The sequence below is a fragment of the Lates calcarifer genome, linkage group LG24, assembly GCF_001640805.2.
Source record: "Lates calcarifer isolate ASB-BC8 linkage group LG24, TLL_Latcal_v3, whole genome shotgun sequence".
NCBI classification, from domain to species: domain Eukaryota; kingdom Metazoa; phylum Chordata; class Actinopteri; family Centropomidae; genus Lates; species Lates calcarifer.
Genome location: NC_066856.1, coordinates 16,902,408 through 16,914,810, shown reverse-complemented (window position 1 = coordinate 16,914,810; position 12,403 = coordinate 16,902,408). Strand labels below are relative to the sequence as shown.

Below are 12,403 nucleotides of genomic sequence, written 5' to 3'. Positions count from 1 at the left end.
ATCCCCAGAGGATCAACCCGTCTGTCTTTAATGACTTTTCTTCTACCACCATGAAGTTGACATATTTGATTCTTATTGACAAATCTCTACAGCTAGTGGATAGACTGAAATCTGAAGAAGATGCCCATGGTCATCAGAGGATGAATTGTAATAACTTTGGTCCCCAGACCTTTTATCTAGCGTCATCATCTGGTCAAATTATCAGCTTGTACAAAACTGTGCCAACACTCTAAAATAAGACTGTGAACATGGTAAACATTATACCTGCTAAACTAGCACTGTCATTCTGAGCCCAAAGCAGCGCTGTGCCTAAATGACTGTTGAGTGTTAACACAGAGGAGCTTACAGAATTAAATCAAGGGCCCCTGGGTCAGTACGAACCAGACAGTCAGAACATGCCTCCCTTCACCCCACTATCCTCCTCCTCTTCATCATCCTCCCATGTCTGTTTACCCAAACGTTGCTCCAGGCTGTCAGTTAGCACAAGATAAGCAACAGAAACACACATGCAAGGACACATAAGTAATCTTTTCACATAGATTGGGGAAAGAAAATCAGCCTTTGAAAATGCCTTATCTGAACACAAACACATACACAAGAAAGATGCCAAGTCCTGCTCGTAACACAGTCCGATCCTCCCACATACAATTATTCAATGATAAAGTCTCTAAAAAAGCAACAAATTTGAACCTGCTGACAGAGATGTCTGCTCATCTTTGCTAAACACACCTCTGTGTCTAAGCTGAAGGGCGTTCAGTATTTATATGTCTGTGGGAAACACCCTTCCAAATTACAATGTGTCATCTCTCTTCGCTCACACACTCAGGAAAACATAATCACTGCACGACTCCTTGAAAAGACTGAAGCAACACTGTGGTCTGGAGCAGTTCGCTAAAAGTGTAGCCTGTGTGCTTTTGTTACAGTGTCTGAGGAAGACAGTGTGCCGGGAATATGAAGTGTATAAAATTAGAAAGGTGCTCTGCTCTGCAGTCAAGGCAAACTCCCGAGAGGAGCGGCTACCTGCATGTGTTAGAGAAGAATTTTCAAGACCTTTCACATGATACAAACACAACAAAAGCATTCTATTTTCCATCCTAAATATGAGGAGTAAAAGGTGTTAAACTCTCTATGTCCACTTCAGCATTCATGTGAGCGGATGTGTAATGTACAGAAAGACTTAGTTGCACTGTGAACAAAAAAAAAAAAACAAGTGATTGTTAAAAACTGAATTTGGGATTTTTCACTCTTGTTTTTTTAACAACGACCTGTATTTAACTGTACAACATGGCTTCTTTTCCCACTGTACACATAGAACATATTTGCTTGCTGTCTTTTTAGTTTAATTTTATGTAATTCATTTCACTTAATCTAATTCTGTATCAATTAATATTCTGTTGTATTGTGTATTATTTCTGAATATTGTTCTACTGCTTTTCTTTGCCTGTGTGAAGCATTGTGAATTTGTCTGTGTTAGAAACGTGCTATATAAATAAAGCTACTTTGCCTATCTTAAATTACCTGCAGGCATTAAATGTGTTTGTTGGTCTATAACTGTATGTGTTTCACCCCATACGTGCTGAGTTAGACTCCAGCCTCCAGTGACCCTGAACAGTGAAGTATATGGGTCAATGGATGGAATTTTAAACTCTTGTTCCCTCCAAAGTACTGGTATTTTACCAGAGGAGAAGATTGCAATATGCACTATGCTTCAAATGTGTTTGTGACGATGAAACTGGGAATGACTTATCTCTGACTCATTAATCAGCTTTAAAAGAGCCCTTAAATAAAATCAGTCCTTTATTCCACAGTTTTGACAATCAACTTTTACAACCAGATTACAGACATAGACTAAAAATGAATCTTACACTTTGTGGACTAGTGGGAAAAAGTTCAACTACCCTCCCATTATGCCAGAGGAGGAGAAAGACACTTAACAGAGCAAATGTGTTTCATTTCAAAATGGGATTCCCGCCATCCAACATTTCTTGAATGTTGCAAAATGTTATAGGAGCTATCTTCATTGAAACATAGATGAATGTAGACATTTATGAGGAGGCAGTTCTTTTGAAATACTGTTGCATTAATATTAGGTAGCACATTTTTTTCCAGCTGTAATATGTGGTAAGAAATCAAGGTATTGCCATGCATTAGCTAATAAATTTAAGGCTTTTTAAACTTTTTTTGTCCAAACATGCCTGAAGTTAGGCCAAGACAAACACTTTCTTTGTGTTCAGAAGTTAAATATGGCATTTTGGAATCAAACCCTTGAAAAACCAAGACGGTTTTCTCTCAAACTTTGAACACAAACACATTACAAATATTAAAATTTGGAAATATTGTACAGTCTTTGTAAACAGTCACACAGGACAGTGCTTTACAGCAAGTGCTTTATTTACTTGTATATGTGCTTTTGTGTATATGGCGGTTTTAAGGTGGAAGAAGTGAGTTGTTGATTGTTTTCCCTGGTGGTCCAGTAAGGGCTTAGAGGCAGAGTAATATTTTGCTCAACAGTCTCCAGAAATCAGGCAGTACTGCTGGGTAATGCAGTCTGTTCCCTGTATGTTCACAGTTTAATGGTCCAAACGTCTCAAGCGCATCCTGACAACATTTCTCAGTCCACATGGGGCTTTATTCATTCAGGTTTTTGTCCTGCCAGGGCAGCTAACCGCTGTGGCTATCGCGCTGTGACCATCCACAGGCCCAGTGCCACGTTGGCTGCCAGCAGGGCGCTGCCCGCAAGCAGCAGGAAGAAACCAATCAGCTCGCGCTTTTGACGGTCTGTCACCACAGTAACCAGTGTGGCCTCCAGCAGAGCATTCAGCATCCACTGACCGTCGAGAGCGAAGCACGGCACGGAGTTGACTACAGCTAACGCGCCAGAGAGGGACACCACATATCTGAGACAACAGGGCTAAGGATGATAAACACAATGATTCATACTTACACATTTTAGGAGTTTGGCCCTTTGAACACAGTTATCCAGTAACCAATAAAATATAGAAAACACAGATATTCATGTTTCCCTGGAAGGTTCACCGACTTACATAAAAGACTTTTTAAGACCCTTTAAATTGTGGTTTTATTTCCTGTCACTATTTTAGTATTTTATATGCACTACCATATATTTTGTGACTGGTATTCTGTTTTATATAAGCTTATTTCTTTTTTTTTACAATTTTACTTGTTTATATATATGAACTTATTTCTTTTAATTTGCGCTTGCAGTGCATATTTGGTTACATTGGTTTCTGATTTTTATTACTACTACTACATAAAGTACTTTGTCAACTAAGGACTTATGTTACCCTTTTATCCTTCAAAAGTAACATCATTAGTTTATATTTTGTGTGTGTGACCTTGTCAGAAGAGCAGCTTTCACTTTTCTAGAGCCATTTCCTCGTACATCCATCTCCTGATTATGGCGGCAGCCTAGTCCTTTAAATGTGGAAGGATACTTGCAGAAAGTCTCCAAGAAGACTGGCAGATCCAGGTGGAGGAAACCAAAGCGGGGGACAAAGTTGGTCAAACTCACTAGGAAAGATAAAAAAACAAAGTTTTATTGTCATACTGCTGGAGTTTATTTACTCTTTTTACATCAAACATTTAATGAATCTGTTTCTCAACTGTCTTAAATAGCAGTAGACAGGCCTCTTCCTACTCACTCACTACACTGGAGGAACAGCTCACAGCTGCACTGTAAACAGCAATTATACAAACATTACAAGCTCACTCCTCCGTCATATGGAAGTCCATTTCTGTCAATCTGATTTTAAAAAATCCTTGAAGTCATTAGAGTGAGAAACTTCCCTCAAATTATGACTTAGTATCAAAAAATACTGAGAAACTCTCTTTATTTTTGTGGTACTAAGTCATTATTTTCTCTTGCCTTTCTTTTTCATCACATTGGCACAAATGGACTTCCATACCTTCAGTGGTGACTACTTCTAAAGAAATATCTTCTAAAAAAACATCTATAACTTTACAGTAAAATTTTATTTACCAGTTAAATGGTGGGAAAAAACAACAACAATGAAATAAAGAGGGGAAGTAATGTTGGTCAGTATTCACATATACTATACATACCGGCGTACTGAAGGTGCGGCGGATACCCCACAAACAGCATGTGTGTGTTCGGAGGGTGTGTGACCCGGATGAAGCGAGTCTGGTTTTCCAGAGAGGGGGTAACGCAAACGCTGGTGGCGTGGGAGTGCGCAGCGCAGTCATCGTCGGTACGACACACTTGCGTCCCTGTCACCATCTTACGCACTGGCATACAGGCGTACTGCAGCCACAGGATCACAAATAGAAGGAACGTAAATAGAAGAAATATAGAAGAAGTCAGGAAATTTTCAATTGTTTTCACTTCTTAAATGTAACATTTCCTGTTGTTGTTGTTGATGTTTTTTGGTTTGTAGTTGTCACGTGTCTTTGTTTCTTTGTTGCCCCAACCCCCCCGCCCCATCGCATTTTTAAAAGTCACACTTCTTATATCGATTTATGATTTAACTTGTTGACTGTTGGCTGACTTTTCCTATGACCATGACTTGTCGATAAAGCACAGCTGCATAGAAATGGTCACAGAAAACCATAAGTAAATCAAATAGAAATGTAATGGAGGATAATGTATGTTTATTTTTTATATTATATTGCTGAAATGTGCCTTTATGTAATAATAACTGCTGCTTTTCATGCGTCAAAGACATGTAATGGCAAATAAGGGAGCCAGAAATAGAAATAAAAGGAACTGAATTGAATAAAGGAAGTAATATAAATAAAACTTGCTTGCAAACCTGTTCACATGATAAACCAGTCATAAAAACTCCCGGCCTGTGTGAGTGTGTGTGTCACCTCTCGCTCCCTGCTGTTCTTGCCCAGTGGTTTCATATAAGAGAAACAGAGGTCTGTCAGGCTGTTGTTGCTGCAGCAGTCCATTGTTCCATCCAAACGCTTGAAAGCTACAAAGATGGATGGAGGAGAGAGAAGCAGGGTGATTAGATTTGTGTGAGTCAGGCTGGAATAAAGTAACTCTGGAAATATATCACATCACACACAAAGATGGACGTCAGTGGTGTTTTTTCCCCTCAGTTCTTAAAATCTTCTAACAGCAGCTGATTAGACGAGAACAGAGTATCACACATTTCATAACAGAACTCAGATTATCCTCATGACTCCTCACATGTCACCAAGACCTCAGGCTGTGCACTCACGAAAACTGGCTTAACTGTTTATGTACAATAACAATAAGGACATGAGATACAGTAGTAAAATTGTACAGTAATGAGTAAAACCAGATAACAGCAAGCAAGTTAAGCAGATTAAAAATGTTTGTTTTAGCTAGTTTTTTGACACGGTAGATGATTTAGTATTTTTTATACTGAGTGCAGAATTTAGAGAGTTACATGAAACCTGACTGGATGAAATAAAACATGAGTAACTTGATTGATTTTGAGTGACAGATTGATTTTAGATGCTTCTTAATTGCTTAAACAGGACCAAATAAGCCCTTATGCTTGGTTTTAAAGTTTTAAAAGTTCAAATCTGAATAATAATGATAATACTAATAATAAAAAGCATTATTATTAATTTTCATGAGGTCAAGTTTTCCACTTATTAGTATTATTATAAGTATTATTATAATTGTTAGGGTGGAGAACCTTAAAGACATCCAAGCACTTGCTTGATTAATATGCACATAAACAGTGTGCAGCAAAATGCAGAGAGGAACAAAAGCATCAACATCATCAAAAACAGAGATGGAAAGGAAATAAATTTAGCACACACTGTGGTGAAAGTAAAAGGTTTTTCTGTGTGAAGAAGTTTTATATGACGATGGAGGGACGCTGTGTAATTCTACCCTTTGGTTAAGATGAAAATTTTTCATTTATCTTCATTATCAATTAATACTCCAATTATTTTTTCAATTAATCATTTACATGTACAATGTACATCATCATGTACAAAATGTCAAAAAGCGGATTCAGGAGCCCACAGTGGTGCCTGCAAAAGTTCTGACAATTGAATTTGCACCAACAAAATGAAGAAGGTGAGTCAGTTTTCATTTCACTGTTACTTTAAATATGTCTTTCTCTTATTCTGACAGAGCCTTTAGGTGACCTCACTGCACAAACAGCATGCTCACCCCGTCCATGAGCCCAGCTGGGCTGCAGGCTGGCAGCAGGGACACAGTATCCAGTCTGTGGGGTGTGAGAGAGGTGAGACAGGCAGCTGCTCCAGTCCTCCACCCCCCTGACCGGACAGTCCTCCAGCCCAGTCACGATGTCCCCGACCGACAGACCCCGCGGACCATCGGCCGCAGAGCCCTGGTCAAAAGAGACACAGAGACACAGACAGACAGACAGACACAGACACACAGACACACAGACACACACACAAATATTAAGACGGGGTCAAATGGGTCATGCTGTCACGAAAGCATAGCCCGATGGTTTCAGTCCTGCAATCTTGCAATCCTGGAGGGGGACTGACAAACATACTCAACTACTGCCAATGAGACCTTGAGCAACAGAGATTTTTAAATGTCTGTAGCTTCATGTTAACTGTACAGTCATAAGAGTGGTGTCCACCTTATCTTAACTCTCAGCAAGAACGAGAATACATCTATTTGTATTCCTTTAAGGGAGTGAGTATAATTAAACTTAATAGTAAATAGTTACTTAAACACTGGTATATAAAAAGTTAATTAACACCTAAAAATCTGTTGCACTGACCTGAATGACGTCGATGATCAGTGCCCCGCCTCCAGTGGAGTACATGGGAAACAGAAAGAGAGGCAACAGGAAGAGGAACGCTAACGCTGCCACACACAGAACAAAGTTGTGCCAGACTCCTATAGAGAAAAAATACAGAAAGTATCTTTTAAATTATCCCATTTTCAGTTTAGATTTAATTACATTTTAGTTTGACTTTTCTGACTTTCTAAAGCATTCATTTATATTAGAATTGGACTACAACATCATTGAGAAGTCCACCATTTCTGCTTAAAATGACTGAAACATTTACTCGCTACTCAAAATAATTGATTTTTTTTCCCTTATTGACCAATTGACTCCAAAGGCTTCAAACATCTGAATTATGTAACTTAAATATTGTAAAGATTAAGAACATGACCAAGTAACATCTCCAAACTGGAAAAGTACAGAGTACAGAGAAGCCAGCAGTCACAGCACGCTGTTTTTTATGTTTCCACATATTTATACTGTAGGATGTGGTGGCAAGACAATAACCACTGTGCACTAAAAATAACTGTCTATACCATCCTGACTATGCAAGAAGACACAGTCAGTTGCCCAAAACCACATGGGCAGGTTTTGCCTGATGAGGTCAAGACACAGTTTTTAGGTCTGAAACACACAGAATTTGATGCAAAGAAAAAAACTGCATCTAAACACGATGACAGTCTCATGCAACAGACCAGACAGAGTCTCCGGCAAGGGGAAAATTAATAGCTTAAGATAGTGAGATATTCTGAGGAAATTCCTTCGTCATGGGAATATAAAATCTTACTGTTTTTAGGTCTTAAATGTAGGATATATCCGCCACTGAAAATATATATCCTAGAATTAAAGTGAAAAACCCCAGTGTGATCTAAGGGATTTTAATTTCAGGCCTACAGGCAAGAAAGGTTGCATATATTTCTTTACAGTAAACAAACTATTAACTATACTAAGTTGCATCACCTATCTCTACAGGGATAAATTATAAACATGTTATGTGAGAGAGCCCCCCTGTGAGCAGAGCGATCTCTGCTGTGGACAGAGAGAGAGACACATAAATAAACACAGCATGCTGTTATGTCACCCTCCCTCTCCCTCTCTCTCTCTGGTTTGTCAGATGATTTGACTGGATGTCTCGGTCTCATGCCTGCAGTCACCACCCAACTTATTCTCTTGTCACATTAAGCAGAGAAAAAGCTGGACAGAAATTTTCTCCAGCTAAAGATACATATTTTTTACAGTAGCTCTTCACTGCCATCTGCAGGCTCATAGCTGCAAAGTGAAATTCAATAATTTAGTTATTTTATCACTGAGTAAAAATACTCTCATACAAGTCCAGCATGAGCACAAAAGAAATGTCTTGGGACTGGGGTTATTGCAGATTAAACTGCACACTAATATACAGAATAGATCAAATTTGTTGTGATATCTGTCAGCTTTTTGTCATCGTCAGCTGATTTTACTGCATAACCGACCCTTTTTTCTATGGGATCTTTTAACTCCTGGTTGTTGAGTTTCTGCAGTGCTCGACAAATTCAATATAAGACTTTTTTAAAAGCCACACAGAATGTGATTTAATACATTGACAGCCATATGGGCAAAATACTGTTGGAACAACAAATAAAAAAAGAATCACTCAATTTTAGTATTTGCTCATTATGAGCTGATCATCTTCCCAGCTACTATAGCTAGCATTAATGGTGGTGCTTGCTACAGGTTATTTGGTGCTGACTGTAACTCCACTAAGAAGGACTGAACAGCCTCCAGCAGTACAATCCACTGTCACAACAATCCTGCTTTTAATTTACAGATATAAACAGCCTGCAACTGGATACAAAAATATCAGGCATGAAAAATATCCAAGAGATTTAAGCCCTTCAGATGTCTAATATCTAGCCTTCTTTTTGAAGGAACTGCATTCAAATCTTTTTCAGACTTTGTGTAAGGATCGTTTTGTTTTTATTCTGCTGCTTCAAACCTGCTTTCTAATCAAAAACTGCTCTATTTTCATAGTCCAGGCTGCACTGAAAATAATCAGTCATTAACCAGCTCCTGCTGATCTCCTATGGTGGCCCGTAGGAGACATCAGTCACATTCATGCTTGAATTAACGCCAGCTCCACCAATCATTTCATTAAAATCTAATTTTCTTAATTGCAGAGTGAGATGATTTGATGTGGAGCAGCTGCCTGGAGTTTAGAAAATAAAAGACCTCTGAGTGACCTTCACTGGGAAAACTGGAATGAGTATTTAACCTAACGCCTGTAATAATTGTGATTAATAGCTGCGATTACATTCGCTGGCAAAATACTCAGGATTATCATGTCTGCCCTGAAGAGTGATCAGCAGATCTCTGGATAAAAACTCTTACCGGCACAGAAGATGCGGAGCTGCTGCGTGGGTGATATGAGGTTAAGGTGAGTGGTGAAGAGGTCCACAAATGCACCAGGATACACCACAAACACAAACATGCCGAAGCCGTTCACTCGTACTTGCTCCCTGTGAGGAGATGGAAAAATATTCTCTAAGTACTCCAGAAGAAAAGTTCAGAGCATTGTTGAAGAGAAGGAGACCACATAACTCATCACATGCTGCTACAAGATGAAGGTCAAGTCAAATGTAGTCACAGAAATAAGTACGAGAAACAGAATCACACCAAACCTGATTAAAAAATATCTAAATTTACATGTAAAACCTCTGAAAAACACCCACAGTGTGTGTGTAGCCAATAACAAAACAGTATTTTTGAGTGCCCACCATACTGTAATGATCGGTCTTAATGGGAAGTGGTTGCCATGGTAACATTTAATGTTATGGTAAAAGTGACTCTGTAATCACCTCAGTGCTGCCACAGCATGGCCCAGCTCATGTATGACTCCACTGAGCAGCAGGGCAATGAAGAAGTAGGCCAGCTGACTGGTGGGTAGATTGACACCAGGGACCTCGAGACACAGAAACACAACATCAACACCAACGGCCATCAATGGATGTTTTAAGCTTTGATAAAATTTTTATGTGGATTTTTAACTTTTTATAGCAGGAAATTTTTATTGACATATGATTATTCATCTGCCCTGTGCTGCACATTTGGCAAATAAACACTATATTAGTATCAGTATGATGTCTTTAAATCTCCTTCCAACTCTTTTTGTCTCCTTCCTCATAATTGTGTTCTGCTTTTTGCTGAGGCTGTGGTTTGCTATGCGGTCTGCATTTTTCTCCTCCTTTTGCATTTTCTGCTCCTCTGGGCTGAATACTCGCCAATATAAATGGCCTGCTAATAGCTTCCCATGAATCACCTACAAAGGTCCAGTGGGAGTAGCGCTCACATTAATGTACACAGCTATTTGGAATAAAAAGTGAACAGGAGGAAAATGCAAAATAAGAGCCCTCGTCATAACTGGGGACTTTTATTACGACAACCTTGCTTGAATTTCAGTCTTTGTACGAACATTCAAGGACATTTAAGCTCTGAACTCCAGTTAATCTCTGACCTCTGTAGACTAGAAGATACACCATGCTTTACAAGTCAAATTTAAGTGAATATTTGAGCCATACTACATTTTTTGGATGTCATAGGAACTCTGAAGCCTGGAAACAAAGCCTCCCCAATCTGTTTAATTCGCCTGCTGTGAATCACCTAGAAAAGCTCATAAACGTCCAGTCCAGTATGTACGTACCACCACCTGCAAGGCCTGCTGACCTCCTATCCGAGGGTTGTCTGTGGTCATCTGAGCGAGCGTCTGCTGCAGCGTCTTTATCAGCAGCACCACTGATCCCAGCATGGCCACTATGCCGAACACCAGACCACTGTTGAACCTGAGAGAGATAAAAATTAACACAACTGAGAATTTATTTTCAGTGGCGAAATTTGGCTGTACTTTATGACCTTGGGGGTGAGTGCAGAAAAAAAAACTGAACAGGACAAAGCATGAAAGTGTGGAAGAGGGCATAATGCAGATAGTTTATCTATGAATTAGCCGTCCTCACCACAGGTAAAGGGCTCGGGGGTTGATGCGGGCGCAGTATGCAAACAGCCGATTGAACATGGTGGTCTGCCACCTCAAGTGGAAAGGAGACAACATTAGCCCCCGACTCGCCAGCCATGACTCGTAGCTGATCCGGTGTGTTGCCGACGACTACGGGACAGAGACAGGATCAGTGGACAGGTGGAAATGGCTGATATATGTACATTTTACAGTTGAAAACTAAACATGTCAGTGCTTTCTGACAGATACACTGCACTCGGTAGCCACTTTATTAGGTACATCCGCACAATCTAATGTAATCCAATACAATTGTTCTGCCATAAAATTTATTCTTATGATGCATATGATTGTTGGCCAAATGTTAATTGTATGTACATGTATACAGTATGTTTAGCATTGAGGTCATAATCATACTGGACAGCATTATATTCAGAGTGGATTGCAGTAGATTTTATAAGTGTATCAAATAAAGTGGAGACTAAGTGTATTTAATAGAAACACTGTGAAAGTACTTTAGAGAAATGACTGCCGGTTCTGTACTGCAGCGCTAACTGACCAACAGATACTTGGCCAGTTAGTGTTGTGCAAAGGTTTTAGGCAGTTAAGATGTTTAGTTCTTTATCCATCACAACCCCAACATACAGCCAGACTCCTGCAATAGATGGCCTACCCCCCACAGAGCCCTGATTCTGAGATCCTGAGTTCTTCAAGATGCTTAGAACAACCTACATGCCAAGTGCCTTGACCTGTCAGCTACCTATGCTGCTTTAAAGGCAAAGGGAGGTCACACAAAATATTCATTTCATTTAGTTTTTTTTCTGCACTTTGCATGAAGTTAACTGATGAATAAAAACTATTGGGCCTGGAACTTTTGCACAATACTGTGTGTATTCATACACTCAGTACTATACACAACCTAGTAACCACACAAAAAACAATTAGCTCCTCACAAGGTCTGAGGACTATGTGTCCAGTTTAGTGCCTTGTAGCAGTATCAGTCTACATAAAGTCTGTGGACACTGTTTAATGTAATTATTAGGTTGATTTCTCCCTCTATTACACCAAAAACAAGAACACATATTCACCCTCAGCAGTGTGTCGGCCAAATAGACAGCACACCAGGCAGCCATCACACACACCAGCAGAGGCACAGGGATCATGGTGCATCAGATAGGACTGAGTCAACCGAGCAGCGCCGTCTCCATCGCTCCTTCTGCCCGCTCTTCGTCACGCAGCTAGCCGCGGTCGCACATGTTCGACACCGCATTAAAATGTCGGCATTTTATATCAAATGTTAAAGAAGGTAGAGTTTGTTTTCAGAGATGCTCTGAATGGAAATAACCGTCGGCACTGTGCGACAAAAAACTCTTCCTGCTTGGCTTTTTCTTCGTCCTTTTATTAAAGATCAAACAGGAGCGACACGGAACACTATCGCCACCCGGTGTTCAATCCAATTAAATTCAATCAATCCAATCTGCTTTTCTTTCCTTCCTTTTCTTTCTCTTTCTTTCTTTCTTTCTTTCTTTCTTTCTTTCTTTCTTTCTTTGAGATTAATAGTTGAATAATCAGTAAATCAGCTGACAGGAAATAATCAGCAACTACTTTTTCCATGTGTTTTTTCAAGCAAAAACAGGGGGAAAAGATAGATACACAGCAAAAAAGACAGAAGAGCAGAAAGAAA

The 12,403-nt window shown here is 39.6% G+C and overlaps 1 protein-coding gene across 1 annotated transcript; it reads right to left on the bottom strand.

Moving 5' to 3' along the window:
* Positions 1-1,761: 1,761 nt before the first annotated feature.
* On the bottom strand, positions 1,762-12,232 carry mbtps2 (membrane-bound transcription factor peptidase, site 2). The gene is made up of 11 exons (XM_018679286.2): positions 11,808-12,232; positions 10,724-10,872; positions 10,414-10,552; positions 9,572-9,675; positions 9,105-9,232; positions 6,729-6,847; positions 6,140-6,320; positions 4,849-4,955; positions 4,084-4,282; positions 3,456-3,531; positions 1,762-2,897 (listed from the first exon to the last, which is right to left on the bottom strand). Exons 1-11 carry the CDS (start codon positions 11,880-11,882, stop codon positions 2,675-2,677), a joined length of 1,500 nt encoding a protein of 499 aa, XP_018534802.1. The 5' UTR covers positions 11,883-12,232; the 3' UTR covers positions 1,762-2,674.
* Positions 12,233-12,403: the final 171 nt, after the last annotated feature.

Bases quoted from the DNA above. Each gene is read 5' to 3' on its own strand.
- mbtps2 (XM_018679286.2), bottom strand. From the start codon at position 11,882: ATGATCCCTGTGCCTCTGCTGGTGTGTGTGATGGCTGCCTGGTGTGCT. The intron at 6,321-6,728 runs GTCAGTGCAACA...TCTTTTGACCAG, and splicing joins TGATCATCGACGTCATTCAG to GGCTCTGCGGCCGATGGTCC. The intron at 3,532-4,083 runs GTATGTATAGTA...TATCTTTCCTAG, and splicing joins GCCGCACCTTCAGTACGCCG to TGAGTTTGACCAACTTTGTC.